Raw genomic sequence first — 25,564 nt, 5'->3', positions numbered from 1 at the left:
CTATTTCTTGGAAGTCAAAGAAGCAAAGTACAGTTTCCAAATCTTCTGCAGAAGCTGAGTATAGAGCTATGGCAGCAGCAGCTTCAGAAGTTACTTGGATGGTTAATCTCCTTGCTGATATGGGGATCAATAATCTCAAGCCTTTCACTTTGCATTGTGATAACCAATCAGCCTTGCATATTGCCAAAAATCCCGTGTTCCATAAGAGAACAAAACACATAGAAATCGATTGTCATTTTACTAGGGACAAAGTTCTTGAAGGGTTGCTGCACTTATCCTATTTGCCTACTCAAGAACAGCTGGCTGATGTGTTCACTAAACCTCTACCTTCTAATCAGTTTCAGCATCTGTTGTCCAAGATGGGTGTGAATGATCCACCTCCCCTCCCATCTTGAGGGGGGCTGTTAGATTACTTGCTTAAGCTTATGTATTTGCACGATTAGTTCCTTATACTAGCTGAATCAATGCAACCACTACTGCTGACTAAGCATGCTGATGTGGCAGCAGTTACAACTAACTCCCTTAATACAAGGAGTTTGTACTAACAAACTTAGGAAGATTCTAGATTAACAACTTCTATATATATACTGTATTCTGCTGAATTTATTTCAATAATGCAAAAATCTCTTTCCTAAATTCTGCATTCTATCAATTATTTAATAACCAAAGGAGTATAATTGAAACAAACTGGTCCCAAACATAAAGTTCCAGAGGTTATCTATTTCTTGACAAAATAGAGTTGCGTATTACTCCGTACTCCGTAATCTGTTACTCATTATGTTGAAAAATCATAACAAAATTGGTGTATAAAAGCAATCATATCCCAAATCACATTACTCTTTAACATTCCCAATACGGCAATACTCACATCCTAAAAATAAAAAAGAAGGCGAAATGGCTTCTGTAATCGCTAACACTACCGGCAGCCAACCGGTTTTGGTATTCGATCGACAGGAAGACGTCAAAAAATTCGAAGACACAAAACTCGGTGTTAAAGGCCTAATCGATTCAGGAATCACGCAAATTCCTTCAATTTTCCACCACCCTGAGGAAAACCTAATCGATTCGGAAAACTCACCACCCGACTTAGCTGCCGACCCTATTCCCGTTATCGACCTTTCAGGTCCAACACCAGAGGTGGTGGACCAAGTCCGTAAAGCGGCGGGGAAGTTCGGGTTTTTTCAAATCATCAACCATGGAGTGCCAGTTTCTCTACTCGACCGCCTTGTTAAAGCGATTAAGGCGTTTCATGAGCTTCCGGCTGAGGAAAGGATGAAGCACTACCGGCGTGATATGGGCACCGGTGTGAACTACTTCTCCAACGTTGATCTCTTCCTATCAAAAGCTGCCAGCTGGAGGGATACGTTGCAGCTACGGTTGGGACCTACTATGGCTGATGTTGATGCTATACCAGATATTTGCAGGTGATGGTTTTTGTTAGCGTTACTTAAGTTGCATCACATTACAGTTCCGTGTTGAATTTTAAAATTTTCGATGTGTTCTCATTTTCTGGTTCTGTCGTGTCACGTGTGGTGTTTCAATTTTTGGAATTTTTGGATTTATGCTACTTTTTTTCTTCTCGCTCCGTCCCAAAATTATTATATAAATTTTTATATAAATTTTTAGGCGTACAATAAATATTGTACATTGGAGTAAAAGTTAATTGAAAATGTTTAAAATTTAAGTTTATATATGTAAAAGTTATCTACTCCCTCCGTTCTTAAATAAGTGTCACATTTGAGATCGGGCACGGTAATTAATAAAATTGTAAAGTGGGTAAGAGTTAATGATTGAGAATGTTTTTTTTAGGGAAAGGATAAAGTAGATAATTGTTTAATTGAATAAAGTACAAATAAAAGTGTATGTGGGGATTGAAAAGTGGAAAAGGGTAGAATGTGTAAGTAAAAGTAATTATTATTTATAGAAAATTGGGAAAAGTGCATGAAAAAATGTGAAAAGTGTATGGAAAAGTGGGAAAAGTACATGTTCAAAAGTAGAAATGTGACACTTATAAGGGAACGCAAAAAATGGAAATGTGACACTTATTTAGGAACGGAGGGAGTATTTTTTAGTGATAATTTTTTTTCATTTTCAGTAAAACATATTTTTTCAAAACCACTCATAATGTATAAAATTAATCATTTAACCATTTCTATCAACTTTTTTTTATTAATATAAAAATTAATTAAAACTAGGTTAAAATTACAAAAAAAAATGGGTAAAATTTATATTAGTGTACAATAAATTTATTGTACACCTTGTGCGCGCAAGACCTTTTGAAATTATTATCCTATTTTCTAATCGGGCATTCCAAAATTATAGTCTTGTTTCTAATTTTGGCTACTAACATCCCTACTTTCTCATGTACTATATTAATTAAAAATGTATTGATAACCCCACCCATGTACTATATTCCACTTTTTTATGTATTTTATTTCACTTTTCTATACAACTCAATCATCATTTGTACTTTATTCCAATTTATGTACTATATTCTATTTTTTTAAAAATTCGTGTTTTTGGTCAAACATGACTATAATTATGGGACGGAGGTCCTAGAATTCTAGGTAATCCGGCAACCACCCAAGTTTGATTTTTGCTAAGAAGTGAATATGTTTAAGGATACATCATCTACCATTCAATTTACACATTGTACACCTTGTAAGGATAATTCAGTAGAAGGTCATTTTGACCTCGAATATTTGACTATTCAAATTGGAGTTGAATAGAACACAAAGTAGTATTCCCTCCGTTTCTTATTGTCCTTCTGGTTGGAATCAGGAAGAGGATTAAGAAAAATGGAATGATTAAGGATAAGAATAATGATTGGGTGTAAGATATTCTACTTTTTGGAATAAATGAAACAGAGAGTAAATAATAATAAAGAAAGAAAGGAAAGGAAAGAGATATATTTTAATAAAATAATCATAAAATAAGGTGGGTGAATGAATTGGAGGTTGTGAATGAATTAAATAATGTCGGTGGAGAAATCAATGAGAATAATTGGGTAGGTGGATGAAATAAAGGTAGAAATACCGTAGAAAATTAAATTGTAGAATGATGATATTTTGGAAAAAAAAGGCAAAATATAGTATAGATTTCAACTTGCAAGAACATTTAGGAACGCCAAAAATTGAAACGGGAAAAATATTTAGGAACGGATGAAATATCTCTTAATCCATTAAATAATCTCTACTACTTTACCTTATTTCGAATCATCTCAAACCAAAAGAGCGAACTTGCTTGCCCCCCGAAACGGGAGAAAGATTTTGGCACACCCATCTTAAACACAAAGTTTTCCTTTGCTCTACTCACAAAGTGGTGTGCGTCAAAATCAACATAAGATATGCTACAATCAGTTTCCAGAGCCACCCTTCTCAATAATATCTTTTTGAAATCTAATAAAGCTTGACTAGCCTAGATGCATTATTGTCCAATTAAGCTCCCCTTTCTACAAGAAATGTTACAACAAAACTTCCCTCAATTAGGAAGAACTTGAAGTTGTTCCGGTAATAGACTTATTAAGTTCTCTAAATGATTTCAATATCTTATATCTATATCAATCCTTGTTCTTCTAGAGGTATTTGTTAAGTTATTAAAGAGATTAAATCATGGGAAATTCTCAATGGTGGCCCTATATAATTGCACTTTTTCAATGGTAGCCAAAAAATATTCTTATTATGATTAGTAGCCTTATATTTGTTTGTATTATGATTAGTAGCCTTGTATTTGTATTTATTATCAACAATGACACTAAATCTAACCATGGTTAACTAAAAAATGATTAAATTGCAATAAGACCAATAAATTTTTACTTGATCCCATCTAAAGATAAAAATAAAAACAAAAAAGCCCAAAATTTGGCTCCTTCTTCGTCCCTCTAAGGGCCTCTCCTTCTCTTCCTCCCTCTTCTTCTCTAAATCTACCATCTTTGTTGAACCTTTTAGACTAATTACACCATGAAGTTACCTACAAAGATCAACATTATTCCTTTATCAAACCTCGTATATTACAGCTACGGAGTATATAAAAAGATAATCACCCAACAATTATACTCCGCATAAAACACGAGATGTGACTCTGTGAGTCATAATGGGGCTTCATTCCATATAATTGATGTGTCGTTTTGGTTAACATAAGCCAAAATCCTAATAGCTATAGGTTGGTATCTAATTATCTATAAGCAACTCATGGATGAAATAGAAAGAGGGTAACTGCAGATAATATAGCATACTGAAAGGTAAACTACTGCCCACTATGGAGGGTTCAGCTTTGTCTTCCCCATTGACCCAATAATATTATAGCATCGGGTGTTTGCTGAACCACAAGATCACCACAACTGTTTCCGATAGAATTTGAAGAAAATATGGGAAAAAAATACAAGGAATGTTAAAGATCGGTAATCCTTTCTATATTAAAAAGCCCCAACACCCATCACTTTGGAGTTTGGAGTAATAGTTTTCTTTGGGACGAGCACCTTACTGTATATTCTCTTAGGCAAAACCTTGTCTTTTCTCAATCTCAAATTTTCTTCTACTATCCCCATTTTGTAGTTCTCTCCGGGATGATCAATTATTAATTTTCCCTAGTAATGTTTAAAAATATTGCCCTTTAATTGACGATAATTATTTTTTAATGCAGTACTAAGTACATATATGGCTTAAATGGGCAGCAATAAGAAAAAAGTTACCCATTAGTTAACCATGGTTAGATTTAATGTCGTTATTGATAATAAATATAAACTCAAGGCTACCAATGATAATAAGATATTTTTTTGGCTACCATTAAGATAGTGCAATTGTATAAGGCTACCATTGAGAATTTCCCTTAAATCATTTAAAATGCAATATGTTAAAATTATATGCTAGTTCGGTAGTTCCACAACTAATCATATATAATATAATACTCACCAAATGTATTGATGTTTAGCTTAAGCTTCATTAGGGATGTCAATGAGCCGACACGCTCGTGAACAGCTCGTGAACAAGCTCGGTCAAAGCTCGGTCAAAACTCGTTCAATAAATAAATAGACGAGCTTTAACAAAAAATTTAAGCTCGTTTAATAAATGATACTAGCTCAAACAGCCTAGTGTTCGGCTCGTTTAGGCTCGCGAACAACTCGTTCATGTTCATTTCCAAGCTCGTTCGTGTTCGTTTATAAGCTTGTTTAAAAGCTAGTTCAAGCTCGTTTATATTAAATTTCTAAAAAAAAATATGACAAATTTTTATTTATAAGTAAATATAAGTTGCAATTATTTTGTTAAATTTTGATTTTTAGGAGATTATAATTTATAAAATAGTATTAGTTAGTATACTGTGCTAACTTTTTATTTGGGTATGGTTTTGTTTTTATAATTTTTTAAAATAATATTTCATTTATTAATATGATCATATAAATTCGATCTTGCTTGTTTATTAAGGCTTGTTTGTTAAAAGCTCGTTTATTAAGGCTCGTTTGTTAATAGCTCGGCTCAGCTCGAGCTTGAACTTAAACAAGCTACTCGTGAGCTAAGCTCGAACAACGAAAAACTTAAATGAGCCAAGCTCGAACAAGGAAAATGAAAGCTGGAAATTTCTTATCAAGCCTAGCTCGAACAACCAAATACTCGGTTCGGCTCGGCTCGTTGACATCCCTAAGCTTCATAGAATAATTCTGATGGATGATGTTGTTTCCAATTGTATATTCTGGCAGAGATGAGATTATTGAGTGGGATAAGGAAGTAAAACAGCTAGGTGAGACACTCTTGGGGTTATTCTCTCAAGGATTGGGAGTGGAGGCTGATAAGTTGAAAGAGATGTCATGTTCAGGAGGCAGAGTTATGGTTGGCCATTATTATCCATATTGTCCCGAACCCAACAAGACAGTTGGGATCGCGTCCCATACTGATCCTGGTGTTCTCACAGTGTTGCTGCAAGATCAAGTTGGTGGGTTGCAAGTTAAACATGACGGGAAATGGGTTAATGTCAAGCCAATCCAAGGCGCACTTGTTATCAATGTTGGCGACTTGCTTCAGGTATAAAAAACAGTCACATTCCTATATTTTTCCCTTAAAAGTCTTAACTACTGTAGTTTCAGTGTTTCAGTTTGTTAAAGCCGATTGGTTCTGTTTTATATATATTCAGCTCCTCTCGAATGATAAGTACACGAGTGTAGAACACCGAGTGTATGCTAATCCTCAGCATGAACCACGGGTCTCAATTGCTGTGTTCTTCAACCCTAGCATGAGGGACAACTTGTATGGACCGATTCCAGAGACAGTATCACCTGAAGAGCCTGCACTGTACAAGCAATTTACATACACTGATTTCATTACCAGGTTCTTTAAAAAGGAACTGGATGGAAAGTCTTTGATCAAGTACTACAGTTTGGAAAACAACTGATAGACTACAATAAATAATGTTGTTATAATTTGCTTGTCTTGATGATGTAGTTATTTATGAATCGATTTGCTTATGTATTAATTAATTTATTATAACCATTTCTTATTCTCTTGTTGGAATTAATTAATATTAGTTGGTACGGAGTATATGATATGCAATTACTAAACCAGATGTTCCTCCCAACTCCATTATATCTTCCGAGCCCCAAACATCAGAATTTTACAAAATCATGACAACAAATACTACCAGTATCAGTAACCTCTCAGAATATGACCGTGATAAAGAGCTGCAAGAATTTGACAACACGAAACTCGGAGTGAAAGGCCTGGTTGATTCAGGCATGACAAGAATTCCCCACATCTTCCACCACCCACCAGACACCCAGTTTCACCTCACCAACACCAAAAGCGATCCAGATCATGATCTGATACCTGTGATTGACCTTTCAAATGGGAAACCAGAGATTGTGAAGAGCATCCGAGATGCTTCAGCTAAGATTGGATTCTTTCAGGTGATCAACCATGGAATCCCGATCCCTCTCCTTGATCGCCTGCTCAAAGTAATCAAGTCTTTCCATGAGCTGCAACCGGAGGAGAAGATTCATCATTACAGGAGAGATACCAGTACTTGCAGCAGCGGTGGAGTCGGGTTTTACTCCAACTTTGACTTGTTTCAATCGGATGCTGCCAGTTGGAGGGATACTCTTTGATCATTTTGATCCCCATGTCCTCCCAGAAGTCTGCAGGTGAGTCAGAATTCAGATTTTGCAGAACTGAACTTCCATTAATTCTGTTACAAAATTGAATCATTGATGAGGTCTTAGCTTGTTGTTTTTTGGGTGGGTTTAGAGAGGAGGTGATAGAGTGGGATAAGGAAGTGAAGCAGCTAGCAAACAGACTCATGAGATTATTGTCTGAAGGATTGGGATTAAACACAAACAGACTAGAGGAGATGTCCTGCATCAAAAGGAGACTTATGGTCGGACAGTATTATCCATATTGTCCTGAGCCTAACAAGACTGTTGGGATCACTGCACATACAGATCTTGAGACATTGACAATATTGTTGCAGGATCAAATCGGAGGTTTACAAGTTAACTGCCATGGAAAGTGGGTTGATGTGAAGCCAGTACACGGTGCTCTTGTTATTTCTGTTGGAGACACACTTCAGGTATTCTAACAAGAAAAAGTCTACATCACGAACATGTTCTGTTTCTAGTTATTTGAAACTAATGTGTATGTGTTATTTTTAGATGATATGCAATGATGAATACAAGAGTGGAGAACATCGCGTATATGCTAATCATTTACCTGAACCACGAGTATCTGTGGCAGTCTTCTTTGATCCAGGCATCAGTGAAAATGTGTATGGACCTTTGCCTGAGCTTGTTTCCTCGGAGAAACCTGCATTGTATCAACAGTTCAAATTCTCAGATGTGCTTAACAAGGGATTGGATACAGGGCTAGAAGGCGAGGGCAAGTACACAATCAACTACTTTCGACTATAAATCTGTGTCTTTAGTTATAAAAGAGACACTGCTACTCATGTACATATAAAAATAGCTACAACTTACTGATTATTTTTGATTTGTTTATGTCTATCTCTACTTCCTAGATGCTTAACAATATAAATTTACTTTTAATAGCCTCTAAAAGTCAGTCAACTCTTTGAGATAAGTTTATTCCTTGAATGAATACCCTATGCCTTTTGAACATACTTCATTACTAATCAAATGTTTTGTAAGGAACTTCCAAGAAAGTAACTCATCCTTGTGTCATTTCAATAAAAAATCAAATTGTATCCACGTTGTACATAGCGTTTTTTAATTAATCAATTACCCGACTGGCTGACTAGAAACATTCGGCTAAGAGGGGTCACATGCATGGCCCACATGCCCCCACTTGATAGATTATAAAAATTAATCAGCTCACCGAAAAGTATGTTGATTTTTGATTTGAAGGGCGTGAATTTTATAGTTTACCTAGTCATGATTTTTTTTGGATTCGCTAGTGCTCTTAAAATCCAACCAAGCACACATATAAAGATTTCACTAACAGATTCATTCACCCAGTGGAAAGTAGAATCATATTCCCAGTTTTGATATTTAGCACAACAAACAAGGATATGAATAATTTTGATGGCGTATAAAAGCATACGAAGCACAAAGTACGTACTTCGTCCAGTATAATCCGGGCCAGATCTACCCGTATGGGGTTCCTGTCGAACAAGTCTTCTCCTTACCTACCCAACAAAAAGATATACGAGTACTACATATCAAGTAAGTTGACTAGTATCACCTAAAAAGATTAGAGAAAATTCCAGATTAGAGAAAAATGGAATTTTGGCTCTTCTTACATTATAACACCATGTGCGAATTACACTTATGCATTAAATTATATTAACATCAACGTCAACGCATCATCACAGTCGACTAGAAACTGATTAAATAAACATAAATAAAATATCTATAAATGATAAGAAATAATCAGTTGTAAAAGTCATCAACACACTAACAAAAGTACACCCCCAAACCACCACCACCAACAACAATCAAATCAACATAAGAAATGAGCGCCAAACAACCAACAGTTGAATATGACCGCCGTAAAGAGGTGGAAGATTTCGAAAACACGAAACTCGGTGTAAAAGGCTTGGTTGACTCAGGCATTACTGAAATCCCTCGTATGTTTCACCACCCACCTGATACCCTCTTTGAGCTCGAAGCTGACAGCCATGACGGTCATGATCATCTCATACCTGTCATTGACTTATCGGGGCCTCATCTGACGGTGGTGGAACAGCTTCGAGAGGCCTCTTCTAAGTTCGGGTTCTTTCAGGTTATCAACCATGGTGTTCCTGTTTCTCTGCTGGACCGCCTTGTTGCTGGTATTAAGGCCTTCCATGAGCTTCCATCGGAGGATAAGATCCGAAACTACGGGCGTGAGTCCTTAGCTAGCGGTAAAGGAGTAGACTTCCACTCCAACTATGACTTGTTTCATTCAAAAGCTGCAAGCTGGCGGGATAGTTTACAAGTTCGGTTGGGCCCTGTTCCTGTCCATCCTAATGATATCCCTCAAGTTTGCAGGTATCTTTAATCTTTTATGTTATCACTACTGTCAATATTACACTTCATTTCAAACAAATTAAGTTGATACAAAGTAGAAAATAATAATGTTATGTTTTCTCTTAGAGATGAAGTGATAGAGTGGGGTACTGAATCGAAACAGCTAGCAGAAAGAATCATGGGAATGTTATCAGAAGGGTTGGGATTACGCGAAGATAGGTTGAAGGGCATGTCGTATTTGGGAAGGATAGGTATGACCGGACATTACTATCCGTACTGTCCAGAGCCAAAGAAGACTATAGGAACTGCTGCACATACAGATCCTGGAATTCTTACTGTGTTGCTTCAGGATCAACTGGGTGGCTTGCAAGTTAATTATGACAACAAGTGGATTAATCTCAAACCAGTTCATGGTGCTCTTGTTATTAACATAGGCGACTTGTTTCAGGTATATATATTTATATATATATATATAGCGAATTTCTAGGAGATTTACTCAAGTTAATCCTGTCCTTGATGCTAATTAAATCTTTTATAATGATTCAGATAATATCCAATGATGCATACAAGAGTGGAGAACATCGTGTTTATGCAAATCCTAATCCGGAACCACGAGTGTCAATTGCTGTCTTCTTCAGCCCAGGCATTCAAGAGGACTTATATGGACCTCTGTCTGAGTTAGTTTCATCTGAAAAGCCGGCGTTATACCAGCAAATTAAGTTTTTAGATTTGGTCAAGACGTTTCTCACGAAAGAGCTCAAGGGCAAGAGCATGACTGATCACTTCCGACTCTAAATTTAGGGTGTTTCTCTCATAATTAATGACTTAATGTTAGTGGGTGTAATAAAATTAAATGAGTGAAAAGTAGTTATAATTTGTAATTATCCAACTTCATTGAACATACTTTAATTTGTAATGCTAAGCCTACAGTAGTCGTGAATCTACTAATAGTTGCGACTGTAGTCATAAATCATAATCAACAAGGGCTATAAGCTTCTAGGAAAAAGCTTCGAATCCGGTGAACTGCCTTTTGAACCAAACAAAAAGTATAGATATCAACTAAGTTACTTAATATTAAGTTGTAACCAAGGCCATGTTTATTCGGTAAAGTTTCGGCCCTCTGGCCAATTCTTCTTACCTACCTAAACAAAAGATTCCAATACATCAAATCAATTAAACCATTCGTATAAATACAAGTAAAAATAAACTAATCTAAAGCTTCCCCCCACTAAACAAAGAAAAAGGTAGTAATTAACTCTATTTAGGACCACCTTGATACGAGTAATTATGATACTCCGTAGTAATTATACGAGCTAAACAGAGAAAGATGTTACAGCATACCTCTCTGTAAGACCACCTTGATACTGCATGTTTGCAAACATAGTTTGTGGCATTATCTTTACCTTATGCATACATTGCATATACATTATTAGCTCATGCTTGAATATAAATTCATTAGTGTTTTTAATTTATAACTTTACTCTCCCTAATACACTTAGTCACTTTCAAAGCCCCCCTCACATAATCAAAATGATATCACAAATGACAACGCAAAACAGTGCTTGCGATCGCAGTAAAGAGCTAAAAGAATTTGAGACCACCAAACTTGGAGTGAAGGGCCTAGTTTAGTTGACTCGGGCATAACTCAGCTCCCATGCATCTTCCACCATCCACCTGAGACACTCTTTGTCCATGAACAGCCTCAACAACTCAACCTTGCCAACTTACATGCTCAACTCATCATATCTGTCATTGACCTCTCAGGTCAGGTCAGGTCAGGTCAGGTCAATATAGCAGCTGTGAGATGCCTCACCTAAGAGGGGCCACATGCCGCACTTGATAGATTATAAAAATTAAACGGCTCACTCAAAAGTATGTTTGATTTGAAGGGTACGGATTTTATATAGTGCACTCCTATAGAGTGATTTTTTCTGGATTCGCTAGTGCTCTCAAAATCCAACCAAGGCACAAATACAAAGATTTCACTAACAGATTCATTCACCCAGTGGACACTGGAAAGTAGAATCATATTCCCTGTTTTGGTATTTACTATTTAGCACAACCAACAAGCATGTCAATAATTTTGACGCTGCATAAAAGCATGGAGTACTTCGACCAGTAGAATCCGGTCCAGATTAACCCCTGCCGAACAAGTGTTCTCCTTACCTCATTCATTATCATTACCCCATTGCCTCAAGAGGCTCCCGCAACTCCCGCAAGAAGCGGAGTAACGGGGGTCGGACGTACAGAACCTTACCCCTGCAATTGCAGAGAGGTTGTTTCCAATTGACCCAAAAGCGGTAACGGGGCGACAACGAGACAACCATCTTCTATTTTATGGAAACGAAGCGAAGAGGTATTAAGAGGAATGTCCATTACATCCCACAGCCAAAAGAACAAATGAATCGTTGGCTCAATCAGAAAAAGTGTTCTCCTTACCTACCCAAAAAAAATATATACTATCAAGTATTTCGACTGGTAGTAGTACTACCTAACAAGATTAGAGAAAAATGGAATTTTGGCTCTTCTTTCACTATAATACCATGTGCCAAATACACTTATGCATTAAAATATATTAACTTCAACGTCAAAGCAATAAAGCATCATCAAAGTCGACTATAATCTGATTAAATAAACATAAACAAAGTATCTATAAATGATAAGAAATAATCAGTTCTAAAAGTCATCAACACTACAAAAGTACATATCCTAAACCCTCACCCTCACCCTCACGGCCTCACCACCACCACCAACAATCAAATCAACATAGAAATGAGCGCGAAACAACCAACACTTGAATATGACCGCCGTAAAGAGGTGGAAGATTTCGAAAGCACCAAACTCGGTGTAAAAGGCCTGGTTGACTCAGGCATAACTGAAATCCCCCGTATGTTTCACCACCCACCTGATACCCTCTTTGAGCTCGAATCTGACCGCCATGACGGTCATGATCACCTCATACCCGTCATTGACTTATCGGGGCCTCACCTGAAAGTGGTGGAACAGCTTCGAGAGGCGTCTTCTAAGTTCGGGTTCTTTCAGGTTATCAACCACGGGGTGCCGGTTTCTCTGCTGAACCGTCTGCTTGAATCTATCAAGGCCTTCCATGAGCTGCAGCCACAAGAGAAAATGCAAGTTTATCGCAGAGATACAGTCACTGCAGGGAGTGGAGTGGGGTTCTACTCTAACTATGATTTGTTCCATTCTAAAGCTGCAAGCTGGCGGGATTCACTTTCAGTTCGTCTAGCTCCTATTCCTGTTGATCCCAATCAAATCCATGATGTTTGCAGGTCAGTCATAATACGTTCAAATGTTCAATTCTAATTCCACCCCTCCTATTCTCTGAATTCCTTAGTAATTTGATCGTCCAGTAACTGAAGAGAATTTCGTTCCAATAAAAATGCCATAGTTGATCGTCCAGTATCCGAGTTGGAGAGATCTGTCATAATACGTTCAAATGTTCAATTCTAATTCCACCCCTCCTATTCTCTGAATTCCTTAGTAATTTGATCGTCCAGTAACTGAAGAGAATTTCGTTCCAATAAAAATGCCATAGTTCATCATCAACTTTTTTTCCTTTTATTTGTGTATAGTTGCTTAAAGCGTACGGGGTTCCAAACCTAACTTTTTCTTTTGTTATGCTCTAAACCAAACTACAGTATTCGATTCCTCAAAACACTTTTAATAACACAGCTTTGCCTTGTAATATGAAAATAATAAATAAATAAAAACTCCCATCTTTATGTCTTCAGTGTGGAGTATGAAAGACAGCTCTACTCAATTCAATGAACTATGAGTATCGGTGGCTGACTCATTGGGCTGTTAAATCCCAGTACGGGTTTTGAATGGGATTGTTTTAACTTTGTCGACCGAGCTCTGAATTTTAAAAAGATGGCCCAACTCATATCAAGCTTTAAAAAAAGCTCAAGGGGAGTGCTTCATATCAGCCTGATTTCTACTTTATGACGAATTCATGACTTACCAATAGATACTACTATTAATGACGAATATATTTGACCCTAGATGTCTAATCTCATAATGTGGTAAAAACTGAGATGGGGGTAGTAATGTAGTATAAAAAGAACGAACCTGGTCCAAATCAGTCCAACAATGCCACTGAATCAGCTCCAGCCAAACTGGTACTGCTTACAAACGAACCAGACCTACTCTAAGTGAACTGAGCTTAAATATCCCAATATGTGAGTCTGTCACCACCTCTATCACCATCGTTTCTTCTCTTTACGCTATGTTTCTATCAGCACATGAATATACACTCAGCCGCCACCTTCTAAAGTCCTAAGTAGTCCCAACATGTGACCTGCAAGTCATAGTCACCAGATAAGAATCAACACAGAAATCCAAAATCTCCTTAATAGAGTCCTCAGCAATATAAAGTGCACATTATGCATCTGGAACCCCATATATGTACTGACATAATAAGGAAGAATACTCCGAAAACATTCATTTGCATTTTGCAATATGACACCTCCAGTCCTGCTTATACTACAAGAGTACGAGTTTCTCACTATTACCTAGAGACTGAATTTATGCTTTATGCTTTATACTTATAATTATATCTGTTAACTATGTGATATATATCATGAAAAAGACATATCAAGCAACATTAGTGCTGATTTTCTGCAGAACTGAGGTGATAGAGTGGGATAAGGAAGTGAAGCAGCTCGGACAACAACTCATGGGATTACTATCCGAAGGATTGGGACTAAATGCTGATAAATTAACAGGAGCGTCCCATTTAGGAAGGAGAGCCATGGTCGGCCAATATTATCCACATTGTCCGGAGCCTAACAAGACTGTAGGGATCGCCTCACATACAGATCCCGGGATTCTGACAGTGTTGCTGCAGGATCAAGTGAGTGGGTTACAAGTTAAATATTATGGCAAGTGGATCGATCTGAAACCTGTTCCGGGTGCTCTTGTTGTTAACATCGGTGATTTATTCCAGGTACCTGACATTTTAAAATCAGCAAACCTTCTTAAATCCCAGACTTTTCTGACAGCAGACTGCTAATAAGCATTTGAAAGAAGAAGTTTACATGTTGATGTATCATATATTCATGTGTTCAGTATGTTTTCGGTTTATTAGACTTACTCCTTGTATTTTGTTTAATTTAGATAATATCCAATGATGAATACAAGAGTGGAGAACATCGTGTATATGCTAATCCTTTCTTCAAACCACGAGTATCAATCGCAGTCTTCTTCAGCCCAGGCATTTATGACAATATATATGGACCTTTGCCTGAGCTGGTATCACCTGAAAGACCAGCACTGTACCAGCAACGCAAATTCTCAGACTTGGTTAGCAACTTTTTCTCAAAGGAGTTAGAAGGAAAGTCCATGACTAGTTACTTCAGGTTGTAAAATTGTGATAAAGCTTTAATTTGTGTTATTATGTGTAAGTGGCTTGAAAAGATATGAGAATAAATATAATAGTAATAATAAAGATTAAAGCAAATTACCTTCTATGTCAAGATATTGGAAAATATTCTACATGTCTGACACAGCTGACAGCAAACGCCTAAAGCTAACATTTATCTAAAAGGACCATGTACAGATGTACTGATGTAGAAATTAAAACAACAATGGAGAATATTCAAACTCAATTGCAACTTGAAAGCACTCTTTATAACATGTGCGCATTATCTTCATTGCATATGTTAATAACTTAATATCAACATCAACCACATTAATCACGTCTATAAAATCATGGTCAATGTTGAATCATGATTTGAAAAATCATTAGTGTCAAATTGTCAATAGCTTGAGACAAATAAAAACCGTTCAAGAAGAGGTAACTTCGTAACATACTCAATAGCCATTACACAAAACTCATAGCACAAATGACAACCAGCAGTACTAGCAGAGAACTACAGACACTAGATGATGAATATGACCGTCACAAAGAGCTAAAAGAATTTGATGAAACCAAACTCGGAGTGAAGGGCTTAATTGACTCAGGGATAACAAAGATCCCTCGTATTTTCCACCACCCAACTGAGACCCTTTTTGATCATGAACCCCAACAACCCAACCCACATGATGACCTGATCATACCTGTTATTGACCTCTCGGGTGAGCACACGGATTTGGTGCAGCAGCTCCGAGATGCCTCATCTAAGTTCGGGTTCTTTCAAGTAATCAACCATGGTATGTCAATATCTCTCCTTGACCGTTCGATCGATGCTGTCAAGGCCTTCCATGAGCTGCAGCCACAGGAGAAGATGCAAGTTTATCGCCGAGGTACGGTCACTGCAGGCAGTGGAGTGGGGTTCTACTCTAACTATGATTTGTTCCATTCTAAAGCTGCGAGCTGGCAGGATACACTTGCGGTTCGTCTAGCTCCCGTCCCTGTTGATCCCAACGAAATCCCCAATGTTTGCAGGTCAGTCATTAATGTGTTGTATCATATTTCAACCAGTTCATTTACAGATTTTACACGGGATAAGGATTCTCTGTGGTCCAAACAAATCCACTGAATCAGCCCTGACTGAACTGGTTACAAATAACACAAACTCTTATTTAAGGTTGGTGTAGTGGTATACAATAAATATTATAAGGCGAAAGTAAAATGAATCAAAATGCTTAAAAGTTACTCCATGTAATGTAAAAGTTATCTACTTTTAGGCTCCGTTTGGTAGAGCGTAAAACGTTTTCATGAAAAACGATTCTCCCATTTTCAATCATTTTACGTTGTTTGGTTGGGTAAGGGGTGTAAAACAATTTTTCATGACTCCCACAAAGGTGGAAAACCCTTTTCCATTTGAAAGGGAGGGAAATCATTTTTCCTTCTTTCCTCCTTACCTCCCTCTCCTTTCTTCCCCTCAATCTTCACCATCTTCTCCCGTTTCCTTTTTTTTGATGCAAGCTTGGTACGTTAAATTAAAAAGTTAAGAGACTCCCGTTTCCTCTAAATTACCAAACAAAGGGAAACTAGTTTGGAATTGTTTTTTCCCTTGAAAAATATTTTCCATGGAAAATCATTTTACAATGAAAACGTTTTACGCCCTACCAAACGGAGTCTTAGTGACAAAAAAAATTCTTTAATAAAAAATTATCTCAAGGAAATGTGACAAATTAGTTGGGACGGACATAAAAGGAAAGTGTGCGATGAAATTGGAACGGAGGGAGTAAAAAAATAAATAAAAACTGGGTAAAAGTTACACAGATGTACAATAAATTAATTATACACCGGGTACGTGCAACTGTGCAAGACTTTAATTTTGTACAAACAAGTAGATCTGTCCTAACGAAGCTGAGACAAACCAACTCATCAAGAGGTACCTCAATCACCTTTTTTTCTTTCTATTTGTGAGCTATGTTTTTATCCAATATTAATCTAGAATTGTTCTTAAAGTAAAGAATTAACTCACAAGATCGTTATAAAAAGAGAAACACATAAACTTTTTATTAGTGTCCTAGACAAAATGATGTACATATAATAAAACTAGTTCATACTTTGACATAAAACAGAATTCCATCCGGGAAAGTATACATTTACATCATGGCTCCTTATAAGTCTTGCCTAAAACTCTATGCAATTGAACTGGTCTTTAATTTTTATCAGCACAACTGTAATAAATTATTATCTGAAGAAGAAATACATCAAGCAAGAATAGTGCTGGTTTTCTGCAGGACTGAGGTAATAGAGTGGGATAAGGAAGTGACGCAGCTTGGAGAAAAACTCATGGGATTGCTGTCTGAAGGGCTGGGACTAAGTCCTGATAAGTTGGGTGGGAAGTCCTATTTAGGAAGGAGAACTATGGCCGGACAGTATTATCCATATTGTCCAGAGCCTAAAAAAACAATCGGGATCGCTTCACATACAGATCCTGGGATTTTGACAGTGTTGCTGCAGGATCAAGTGGGTGGACTACAAGTAAAATATGATGGCAAGTGGATCAATCTGAAACCAGTTCATGGCGCTCTTGTTGTTAACATTGGCGACTTATTGCAGGTACTTTTCTTTTTTCTATTGGCAAATAAAGAACTTAATTATTTACCAAAAGAGGGTACACGAAACTAATACATCAACTTAATCAACAAAGCACCAAAGTACCTAACTCAGTACCATTTTTGCATCAGTGTAAATCTTAACAAACGTAGGGAGGGTAGTAACTAAGCCCTGACACAGATTACAAAACAGAACTTAAAAGTCCGAAAGGATTGTTAATTGACACTAGGAGGACTGTAGTCTATGATACTCAAACTCCTCATTTCAACTCTGACATATACTACTAATAAATATATGAACACTTGATAGTTGACACTTCAATTGGGATAAAAGAAGGTTTGATTTTTCATTAAATAGCTGAATCTGACATGAGTGCATGAGTCGGTAGTTAAATCATTTATTCAGTACGTTTTTGTACTAATAAAACTTATTCCTAAAATTGTCATTTAGATAATATCCAACGATGAATACAAGAGTGGAGAACATCGTGTATTTGCTAATCCTTTCCGCACAGCACGAGTATCAATGGCTGTCTTCTTCAGTCCAGGCATTTATGAGAATATATATGGACCTTTGCCTGGGTTGGTGGCACCAGAAAAGCCAGCACTGTACCAGCAACTCAAATTCTCGGACTTGGTTAAGAATTTCTTCTCGAAAGAGTTAGAAGGCAAGTCGATGACTAGCTACTTTCGATTGTAAAGATGTAAGTTTGGGTTCAAAGTGTGTACTTTTAATTTCTAAAGTTACTCTGCATTAGCAATTGTGATATTAATCTATAATCTATATAATGTTATTGTACTCCTACCAGATATCTTTACTGAATAAGCCAAAAGCAGGGCATGCTTGCCTAAGAAGTTGATAATACTGATAGAATAAATTGTTGTTTTACATTGTGCTTATTTGATCTTTTTATTTACGGATTTTTCACCAAATGCCCCTGAGGTTTACTTTAATGCACCAAATACCCCTAAACTTTCCAAAATGCACCAAACACCCCTGACGTATGCAATAATATCATTAAATGCCCTTTTGTCTGACGTACGTTAACCCTCCGTTACCATGTTTTTACCTTGTTGCCCTTACTTGTCCTTTCTGGCGCCATATCAAAAAAGAAAAAAAAGAAAAATAAAAAAAATTCAAAACCTAACTTCCCAACTTCTTCCTCGACATTTCTCTCTGTTCTCTTACACCATTAGAGAGCACTTGAGTACCAAACCAAAGAGAGAGAAAGATCGAAATTCGCTGGGATTTGTGTAAAACAACTCGCAATAGTTAGTCGAAGTAAATCCCCACGAAAAGATCGACAATTTGGTCCAAAAATCTGCAGTTTTCGCGAGTCCTACAAAAGTGGGTGCAAGGAGAGCAAAGGACTGGAATTTGTGGCTTCAACTTCATCAAAATTGTGTCAAGGTTAGTTCACTCAATTCGTTTCTTGTTCTTGGTGCTATTTTTTGCGAATTTTGCTTTGATTAGGGTTAGGGTTTTGCTAAAATCGTGATTTTTCCATGAGATGGGTTAACTTGAATTTTGGGGTGTTAATGGTAAAACATAGTGTCTGGTTGTGCTTTGTTGTTTTGCCTAATGATTTAGTTCATTAATTTGAATTTTTGTGTTGTGTTTATTGTTTGTATAGGATGGTCGCAATTTGGTTGTTATGTCATTATAATGATCGGAATTTTGATGTGAGGGTACAAGATACTGATGAAACGAACTACATGGATTTGGTTGATGACTTGTTTGATGATTCTATTAAGCAAGATGTTCTGATTCCCGATTTATTTAGATTGTTTTATGTTAATCCTAGTACGAATAAAAGAGTAGAATTGTTGAATGATGTTGGTTTGATGGGCATGTGGGGTTTATTTAAGCGCACAGATACTGTGGAAATATGGATAGAGAAGGCAAATGAGAAGGAAACTTCAATCCAATTTAGGACTGCAGTTAAGAAAAGGAAGGATAGGAAGGAAAGGAAGGCTGCAGAACTTAGAAGGAAAGCTGAGGAGTTTGAGAGGGAGAGGGAAGAGGAAAGGAGAAGGTTAGAAAGGGAGGCTGAGATTCAAAGGGATTTGGAGGAGCAATTGGCAAACACAGTGGCAGTTGAGGTGCCTGTGTATGATGTTGAGGATTTAAGCGTAGAGTACGTACGTGTTTACAGCTCACAACATGCTGACTGCCTTTCCCCGGGAGGTTCCCAACCACCAAATACACAAAAAGAGCCTTCACCACCACCAAGAGAGCCCTCACCACCACCAAATGTTCCATCACCACCAAGAGAGCCCTCACCACCACCAAATGTTCCATCACCACCAAGAGAGCCCTCACCACCACCAAATGTTCCATCACCACCAACCTCACCACAGACACAACCACAGCAACAACAACAACAGACAGAACATCAGCAACAACAACAAACAGAACATCAACAACAACAACAAACAGAACAACAGCAACACCAATCCACAGAACAGCAGCAACAACATCAAACAGAACACCAGCCAGATCAGACACCCCCTCCTAACAGGGCTGAGTTAAACAAAGGGAGGGGTTTCAGAATTTCCAGAAGTCATGCTAAGAAGACGGGTGAGTTTGTTCCTAAGAAGAGGGGGGGAAGGCCTGCTGGTTCAAGGGTGAGGAAACCCACTGCATACAATGTGGAGGAAGAGGAGCAATGGGATGATGAGAGTGATGATGAAAATTTTGAGGAGAGTGAGAGTGATAATGAAACTGGTTTCAACTCCGACGATTTCATTGACGAAGAAATTGAAGAAGATGAAGAACAAGATGTTCTTAAGGAGGTAATTTCTGAGAGAAGTTTTGAGGATCATTTAGATGGGAGTAATAAGCTGGATAATTTGTATGCAAATGGAAAAGTTGTGGGAAGCATGCCATGGGGGACTATCAAGTTGCAACCATGGATGATATTCCAAAGCAAGACACACTTCATGGAGGTCTTCAGAGACTTCTGTATTCAAGAGGGATTTGCTGTGAGTGTTGAAAAGGCTGATACAACCAGATTCACTGCAATGTGTCTGGTTGAGTCATGCAATTGGAGGATCCATGCCTGTGTGTTGTTGGATGGGGTCAGTTGGGCCATTAAAACTCTTGTCAGTGAGCACAAGTCTTGTGGGAGACTTGAGGAGAATCCCATGGTGACATCTCAGTGGCTATGCACCAAACTACTTCCTGACATTGAAGCAAATCCAGAAATCCCAATTAAGACACTTCAAAGAAAGGCATTGGGGATTTATAGGGTACAAGTGAAACAGAGGTTGATGTACAAGGTGAGAAGCCTCGGGAGGCAGCAAATTTATGGAGGTTTTGATGAGTCATATGCCCTTTTACCATCCTATGCTGAAATGATCAAATCTACCAATCCTGGGAGTTATGCCTTGGTCACTTGGACTGCAGATTCTGGTAACGTGACACCCCGTTTCAAGGCTTGCTTTTTCTCCTTTGCTGCACAAGTTAGGGGTTTCTTAAGAGGTTGTAGGCCTATCATAGGCATTGATGGTGCACATTTGAGTGGATACTATAAGGGAATTCTCCTCACTGCAGTTGCTATCGATGGGAATAATGAGATTTTTCCATTAGCCTATAGCATTGTGAGTACGGAGAGTATGGACACATGGTCCTATTTTTTCAGAAGTTTGAAGGCTTTGTTTGTTCAACATGGGTGCCAGAGGGATGACTGGACTTTTATTAGTGACAGAATGAGGGTAATTACTCCTCCCTTTCTTGGTTTTTATTATTTGTAGTATTGTTTATATTTTTTTCAGTTTTCTGGTTCACTTCCCTAGTTATTGAAACTTGGAATTGTGTTATGCAGGGAGTAGAATCTGCTTTGTATGATGTTTTCCCCAAAGCAGTCAGGAGGGTCTGTGCTCAGCATCTGTATACCAACTGCAGACAAGCTGGATACAGTGGCACAGCCTTCCATGACTTGTTCTGGGTTGCTGCTGATGCATACAATCCATATGTCTTCAACAAAGCCATGGAAAAGATTGGCAAACTCATCCCAGAAGCAGTGGGATATCTTGACAAAGTGCCTGAACAGTGGTCCAGACACAAGTTTGATGTTGGGGTCACTTGTGATCACAACACCACCAACTTTGTGGAATCCTTCAACGCGTGTACCAAACCCTTTAGGGATCTTCCTGTTTTGTCACTTCTTGAAGGTAATCCTTTACATTTTATCCTATTTTTGTGTCATTGGAACTTATTTATTTAGGTTTGTATTCAAGTGTCCGAGTCGGGTTTGTGTTCAAGTGTCCGAGTCGGGTATGTGTTCAAGTTTCCGAGTCGGGTATTTATTTTGCATTAAAATGTGTGATGCCAATTATTGTATTCTGTTATGTTAGAAATAAGGTCTTGGTGCATGACGAAGATCGGGGCCAGATTTGATAAAGCTGTTGACATTGGACCCGATCAATTGACGCCATATGCTACTAAGGAGCTTGAAGAGAGGAGTGCTGACTCGAGGTTCTGTTATGCAACTAATGCTGGGGGGGTGAATTTGAGGTTTTAGATGGTCATGTGAAGTTCCCTATTAGGCTTGCTGCTAGAGTTTGTGGTTGTGGGAAATGGCAAGGGTGTGGTATACCTTGCAAGCATGCTATTAGGGTAATATACCATCAAAGACTCAATCCTACAGATTTTGTTTCTCCTTACTTCAAAGGGGCAGCCTATAAGCTCACATACTCAGAGCATATTCACCCCATGCCTGACTCAACACAGTGGCCTACATTTGAGCTACCTAGGATTCTTCCCCCACTAATGAGAAGGGCAGCTGGCAGACCAGCCAAGCAGAGAAGAAGAGGTGCTCATGAGAAGAAGAGGGGTAAAAGAAACACCACTGTCAAGTGTGGGAAATGCAAGCAAATTGGGCATAACTCAAGAACCTGTAAAGGAGGTTCCACTGCAAAACAGAGGAAAGAATCTGCTGCAGCTGCTGCTGGTTCTGCTGGTGCATCAACATCTGGTGCTAGGAAGAGGAAGGCTCCAACATCTAATGCATCGAGCATCAAGAAGTCCAAAGCTGCATAACTAGAAGTAAGCTTAGGATTCAATTTAGTATTTCTGTTTTAAAGCTTAGGTTTATTTTGAAAAACAACTTAGGTTGTGGCACATTTTGGCATTTTTTTTGTAAAGCTACCCACAACTTGATGTTCGGTTTATTTTGGAAACAAACTATTTCAGTTACGAGTTCAAAGACTTGCATATTATTGATAAATGAAATTCATGTGCTCGTGCCATTACAACCATCATTGTTTGTCTTGATTACTTCTTTACTACAAACATTAGACACAAAAACATTACAATTCCTATTTTAATTGCTGCAGCTTGGAATTTTTTGAGCTCTTTCACTCTTTTCTTCAGTTTCTTCGGTTCGTCACTTATATTGTCGTTGTCTTCCGATGTTCCCTCATACTCTATATTGCTCTGTTGCTGTTGGTGTTGTTGATTTTGGTGTAGAACACTTCCTTTGCACCACATAAAATGGTTACAAGGATCACACTTGTAATATAGCCTCTGTGGATTTTTGGATGTCTCGGAGCTTTTTATTGCACATTTTTTGGAACAAATAGGACAACATTTGTTTGGAACAAGTATGTATGAAAACAGATTGGATGATGATGTATTGGAACAAGAACTCATGCTGTGTTGTTGTTCTTGCTGCTCTGTTGTTGCTGCTTCTGTTGTTGATGCTTCTGTTGTTGCTGCTTCTGTTGTTTGTTATTGTTGTTGTTGTGTTGTGTTGTTCTTGCTGCTGGTGTTGTCTATTCTTGTTGTTGCTGTGTTGTTCTTGCTGCTGGTGTTGTGCTGTGTTGAAGTCCTTGCTGCTGCTGCTATTGGTGTTTGTTCTTGTTGCTCTGCTGTCTTGTTATTCTTGTTGTTGCTGCTGCTGCTGTTGTTGTTTGTTCTTGCTGTTGCTGCTGCTGGTGTTGCAGGGTTCTGCTTGTTGTTGGTGCTCCTGTTGCAGTGTTCTGGTTGTGCAGGTGGGGGTTTGGGGTGGACTGTTTGTGCAGTTGGGGGGGATTGGGGTTTAGGGCAGTGTGGTGTTGTTGTTGGGTATGGTATATATAAGGGAAATTAGTGTATGGGTGACTGCAACGGCTATATTATTCAAATTCAACGGCTAGTTTTTGGAAAAAAAATTACCAAACCTCAGGGGTATTTGGTGCTTTTTACCAAACCTCAGGGGTATTCGGTGCATTATGTTTTAACGAACTAACTGCCTAACGGAGGGTTAACGTCCGTCAGACAAAAGGGCATTTAATGATATTATTGCATACGTCAGGGGTGTTTGGTGCATTTTGGAAAGTTTAGGGGTATTTGGTGCATTAAAGTAAACCTCAGGGGCATTTGGTGAAAAATCCGTTTTATTTATTGAATTATTGCTAAGGCATTAGAGAATTATCGGAAAACCACCCGAACAAAATCAAACAGTATGTCCTGTTCCGTTCTATAAATTCAGCCAAATTTCGGCATTGCATTAGAAGACTAGCTAGCTAACACTTCCTTTTCTCATTAGTCCTACAGTAATCTTTGGCGTCCATCCAACACCCGGGTGCAATTTTAACAACTTCTCTCGTCGTTTCAAAAATCACACCCTAGGCTAGGTGTAGGACATAATTGCGCCGATATAACCTCTTACTGGATGTTGCATTTGGCTTTTTATGTACTCATCTCTTTCATTTTCAAATACAAGTCATTTTCTTCGCTCCATCATCATCTTTATCCGTTAATATCTCAATTTCATACGACTACTTTTTTTTTTAATTTTATCCATTTCCAAATTATCTTTAACAACTTTTTATACAAAAGGTCTTGCGTGCACAAGTTGTACAATAAATTTATTGTGCACCAACATAACTTTAATCCAGTTTTCTCTAACTTTTACTCAGTTTTCTCTAACTTTTATACTTTAAAAAAAAGTTAATAGATAATCATTTTAAAGTGTTAAATGATTAGTTTTATACATTATTAGTGATTTTGAATAAATATTTTTCATTAAAATGAAAATTTTTATTACTAAAAAGTAGATAACTTTTACATATATAATCGTGACTTTTAAGCATTTTACGTCAACTTTAACTTCGGTGTACAATATTTATCGTACAACTCATGTAAATAAGAATTTGTGCTTTCTATAATCAGAATCCACGTGGTAAGAATGACTAGATGAAGATGGAAGAACAAAATAAATTCAAAATTCACATTCAATTATGCAAATATTTACTTATAAGAAACACTTAATCCAAACATAATACTAATAATAATTCACAACAATAGAGAAGGAGTATTAATTTAATTACCTGTTCTAATGGAAAAAACTGAGAATTCAAGAGCTCCGTTGATAATTTTAATGAAGGGGCATCCAGGCACCGGAAAAAGCACCATCGCCGCCGTAATTTCCGCCGCCCTCCGCTGTCCACTCATCGACAAAGACGACATCCGCGACGCCACGCTTTGTCTCTCATCCGCCGCCAATTCCACCGCGCTCAACAACCTCTCCTACGACGCCATGTGGCGCGTGGTATCCACGCAGATTAAACTCGGCCTGTCCGTCGTTGTCGACTCCCCTCTCTCCCACCGCCGCCACCTTGAATCCGCCCTTCACATTGCCGGCGAGTCCCACCGTGTTCTCATCGTCGAGTGTGTGCCGTCTGATGAAGCCGAGTGGCGGCGCCGGCTTGAGCTGCGCGGGGCTGAAGAGGAAGGGGTGGGGCATAAGCCGGCCACGTGGCAGGATATAGAGCGTCTTTTGGTAGGGTACGATGGATGTACGGAGTATGATGTGGGTGAGATTCCTAAGTTGATTGTGGATACTACTGCACTTGATGGAGTTCTATTCAGTGTGTTTGAGTTTATTGAAACTTACTGTGGTGATCATCAATCATGATTGATGGAGTTCTATTCAGTGTGTTTGAGTTTATTGAAACTTACTGTGGTGATCATCAATCATGATTAGTTCAAGGCCATCGTTTATGAATTATGAGTATGAAGTTATTAACCAGTGGAGTACCAGGTAAAGCTGGCAAACATCTTGTGTTTATTTCGATCTGTTTATAAAATGTATCAAAAAGTTTGTAAAATACGAAGAAGGATCATTGCAATATGACAAATTGATCATAGACTGTTTT

The 25,564-nt window shown here is 38.0% G+C and overlaps 6 protein-coding genes, 1 long non-coding RNA gene and 1 pseudogene across 7 annotated transcripts; 7 read left to right on the top strand and 1 right to left on the bottom strand.

Moving 5' to 3' along the window:
- The first annotated feature begins 748 nt into the window (after positions 1–748).
- LOC110795784 (1-aminocyclopropane-1-carboxylate oxidase homolog 4-like) lies at positions 749–6,486 on the top strand. The gene is made up of 3 exons (XM_022000803.2): positions 749–1,424; positions 5,693–6,014; positions 6,124–6,486. Exons 1-3 carry the CDS (start codon positions 895–897, stop codon positions 6,379–6,381), a joined length of 1,110 nt encoding a protein of 369 aa, XP_021856495.1. The 5' UTR covers positions 749–894; the 3' UTR covers positions 6,382–6,486.
- Positions 5,689–7,832, bottom strand: LOC130468057 (uncharacterized). The gene is made up of 2 exons (XR_008928401.1): positions 7,692–7,832; positions 5,689–7,120 (listed from the first exon to the last, which is right to left on the bottom strand). It is a non-coding gene; the product is annotated as an uncharacterized lncRNA (long non-coding RNA).
- LOC110795785 (1-aminocyclopropane-1-carboxylate oxidase homolog 4-like) lies at positions 6,611–7,996 on the top strand (annotated as a pseudogene).
- A 784-nt stretch (positions 7,997–8,780) lies between these two features.
- Positions 8,781–10,505, top strand: LOC110795787 (1-aminocyclopropane-1-carboxylate oxidase homolog 4). The gene is made up of 3 exons (XM_022000806.2): positions 8,781–9,466; positions 9,572–9,893; positions 9,992–10,505. The coding sequence occupies exons 1-3, from the start codon at positions 8,949–8,951 to the stop codon at positions 10,238–10,240; spliced, it is 1,089 nt and encodes a 362-aa protein (XP_021856498.1). The 5' UTR covers positions 8,781–8,948; the 3' UTR covers positions 10,241–10,505.
- A 1,549-nt stretch (positions 10,506–12,054) lies between these two features.
- Positions 12,055–14,954, top strand: LOC110795786 (1-aminocyclopropane-1-carboxylate oxidase homolog 4). The gene is made up of 3 exons (XM_022000805.2): positions 12,055–12,735; positions 14,090–14,411; positions 14,582–14,954. Exons 1-3 carry the CDS (start codon positions 12,218–12,220, stop codon positions 14,828–14,830), a joined length of 1,089 nt encoding a protein of 362 aa, XP_021856497.1. The 5' UTR covers positions 12,055–12,217; the 3' UTR covers positions 14,831–14,954.
- A 141-nt stretch (positions 14,955–15,095) lies between these two features.
- Positions 15,096–18,218, top strand: LOC110795783 (1-aminocyclopropane-1-carboxylate oxidase homolog 3). The gene is made up of 3 exons (XM_022000802.2): positions 15,096–15,851; positions 17,102–17,423; positions 17,871–18,218. The coding sequence occupies exons 1-3, from the start codon at positions 15,310–15,312 to the stop codon at positions 18,117–18,119; spliced, it is 1,113 nt and encodes a 370-aa protein (XP_021856494.1). The 5' UTR covers positions 15,096–15,309; the 3' UTR covers positions 18,120–18,218.
- Positions 18,219–18,466: 248 nt separating this feature from the next.
- Positions 18,467–21,945, top strand: LOC130468056 (uncharacterized). The gene is made up of 4 exons (XM_056837548.1): positions 18,467–18,830; positions 19,054–21,136; positions 21,247–21,595; positions 21,779–21,945. Exons 2-4 carry the CDS (start codon positions 19,055–19,057, stop codon positions 21,943–21,945), a joined length of 2,598 nt encoding a protein of 865 aa, XP_056693526.1. The 5' UTR covers positions 18,467–18,830; position 19,054.
- Positions 21,946–24,744: 2,799 nt separating this feature from the next.
- LOC110795788 (uncharacterized) lies at positions 24,745–25,323 on the top strand. The gene has a single exon (XM_022000807.2). The coding sequence runs from the start codon at positions 24,745–24,747 to the stop codon at positions 25,321–25,323; it is 579 nt and encodes a 192-aa protein (XP_021856499.1).
- The last annotated feature ends 241 nt before the right edge of the window (positions 25,324–25,564 follow it).

Source organism: Spinacia oleracea, chromosome 2 (assembly GCF_020520425.1).
Source record: "Spinacia oleracea cultivar Varoflay chromosome 2, BTI_SOV_V1, whole genome shotgun sequence".
NCBI classification, from domain to species: domain Eukaryota; kingdom Viridiplantae; phylum Streptophyta; class Magnoliopsida; order Caryophyllales; family Amaranthaceae; genus Spinacia; species Spinacia oleracea.
The sequence above is the reverse complement of the archived record's forward strand: the minus strand, read 5'-3'. Positions and strand labels throughout refer to the sequence as shown.

Coding starts and splice junctions, on each gene's coding strand:
- LOC110795788 (XM_022000807.2), top strand. CDS start 24,745: ATGGAAAAAACTGAGAATTCAAGAGCTCCGTTGATAATTTTAATGAAG.
- LOC110795787 (XM_022000806.2), top strand. CDS start 8,949: ATGAGCGCCAAACAACCAACAGTTGAATATGACCGCCGTAAAGAGGTG. Junction 9,467..9,571: donor GATATCCCTCAAGTTTGCAG/GTATCTTTAATC, acceptor GTTTTCTCTTAG/AGATGAAGTGATAGAGTGGG. Junction 9,894..9,991: donor ACATAGGCGACTTGTTTCAG/GTATATATATTT, acceptor ATAATGATTCAG/ATAATATCCAATGATGCATA.
- LOC110795786 (XM_022000805.2), top strand. CDS start 12,218: ATGAGCGCGAAACAACCAACACTTGAATATGACCGCCGTAAAGAGGTG. Junction 12,736..14,089: donor CAAATCCATGATGTTTGCAG/GTCAGTCATAAT, acceptor GATTTTCTGCAG/AACTGAGGTGATAGAGTGGG. Junction 14,412..14,581: donor ACATCGGTGATTTATTCCAG/GTACCTGACATT, acceptor TGTTTAATTTAG/ATAATATCCAATGATGAATA.
- LOC130468056 (XM_056837548.1), top strand. CDS start 19,055: ATGGTCGCAATTTGGTTGTTATGTCATTATAATGATCGGAATTTTGAT. Junction 21,137..21,246: donor TTATTAGTGACAGAATGAGG/GTAATTACTCCT, acceptor TGTGTTATGCAG/GGAGTAGAATCTGCTTTGTA. Junction 21,596..21,778: donor TGTTTTGTCACTTCTTGAAG/GTAATCCTTTAC, acceptor CTGTTATGTTAG/AAATAAGGTCTTGGTGCATG.
- LOC110795783 (XM_022000802.2), top strand. CDS start 15,310: ATGACAACCAGCAGTACTAGCAGAGAACTACAGACACTAGATGATGAA. Junction 15,852..17,101: donor GAAATCCCCAATGTTTGCAG/GTCAGTCATTAA, acceptor GGTTTTCTGCAG/GACTGAGGTAATAGAGTGGG. Junction 17,424..17,870: donor ACATTGGCGACTTATTGCAG/GTACTTTTCTTT, acceptor ATTGTCATTTAG/ATAATATCCAACGATGAATA.
- LOC110795784 (XM_022000803.2), top strand. CDS start 895: ATGGCTTCTGTAATCGCTAACACTACCGGCAGCCAACCGGTTTTGGTA. Junction 1,425..5,692: donor GCTATACCAGATATTTGCAG/GTGATGGTTTTT, acceptor ATATTCTGGCAG/AGATGAGATTATTGAGTGGG. Junction 6,015..6,123: donor ATGTTGGCGACTTGCTTCAG/GTATAAAAAACA, acceptor ATATATATTCAG/CTCCTCTCGAATGATAAGTA.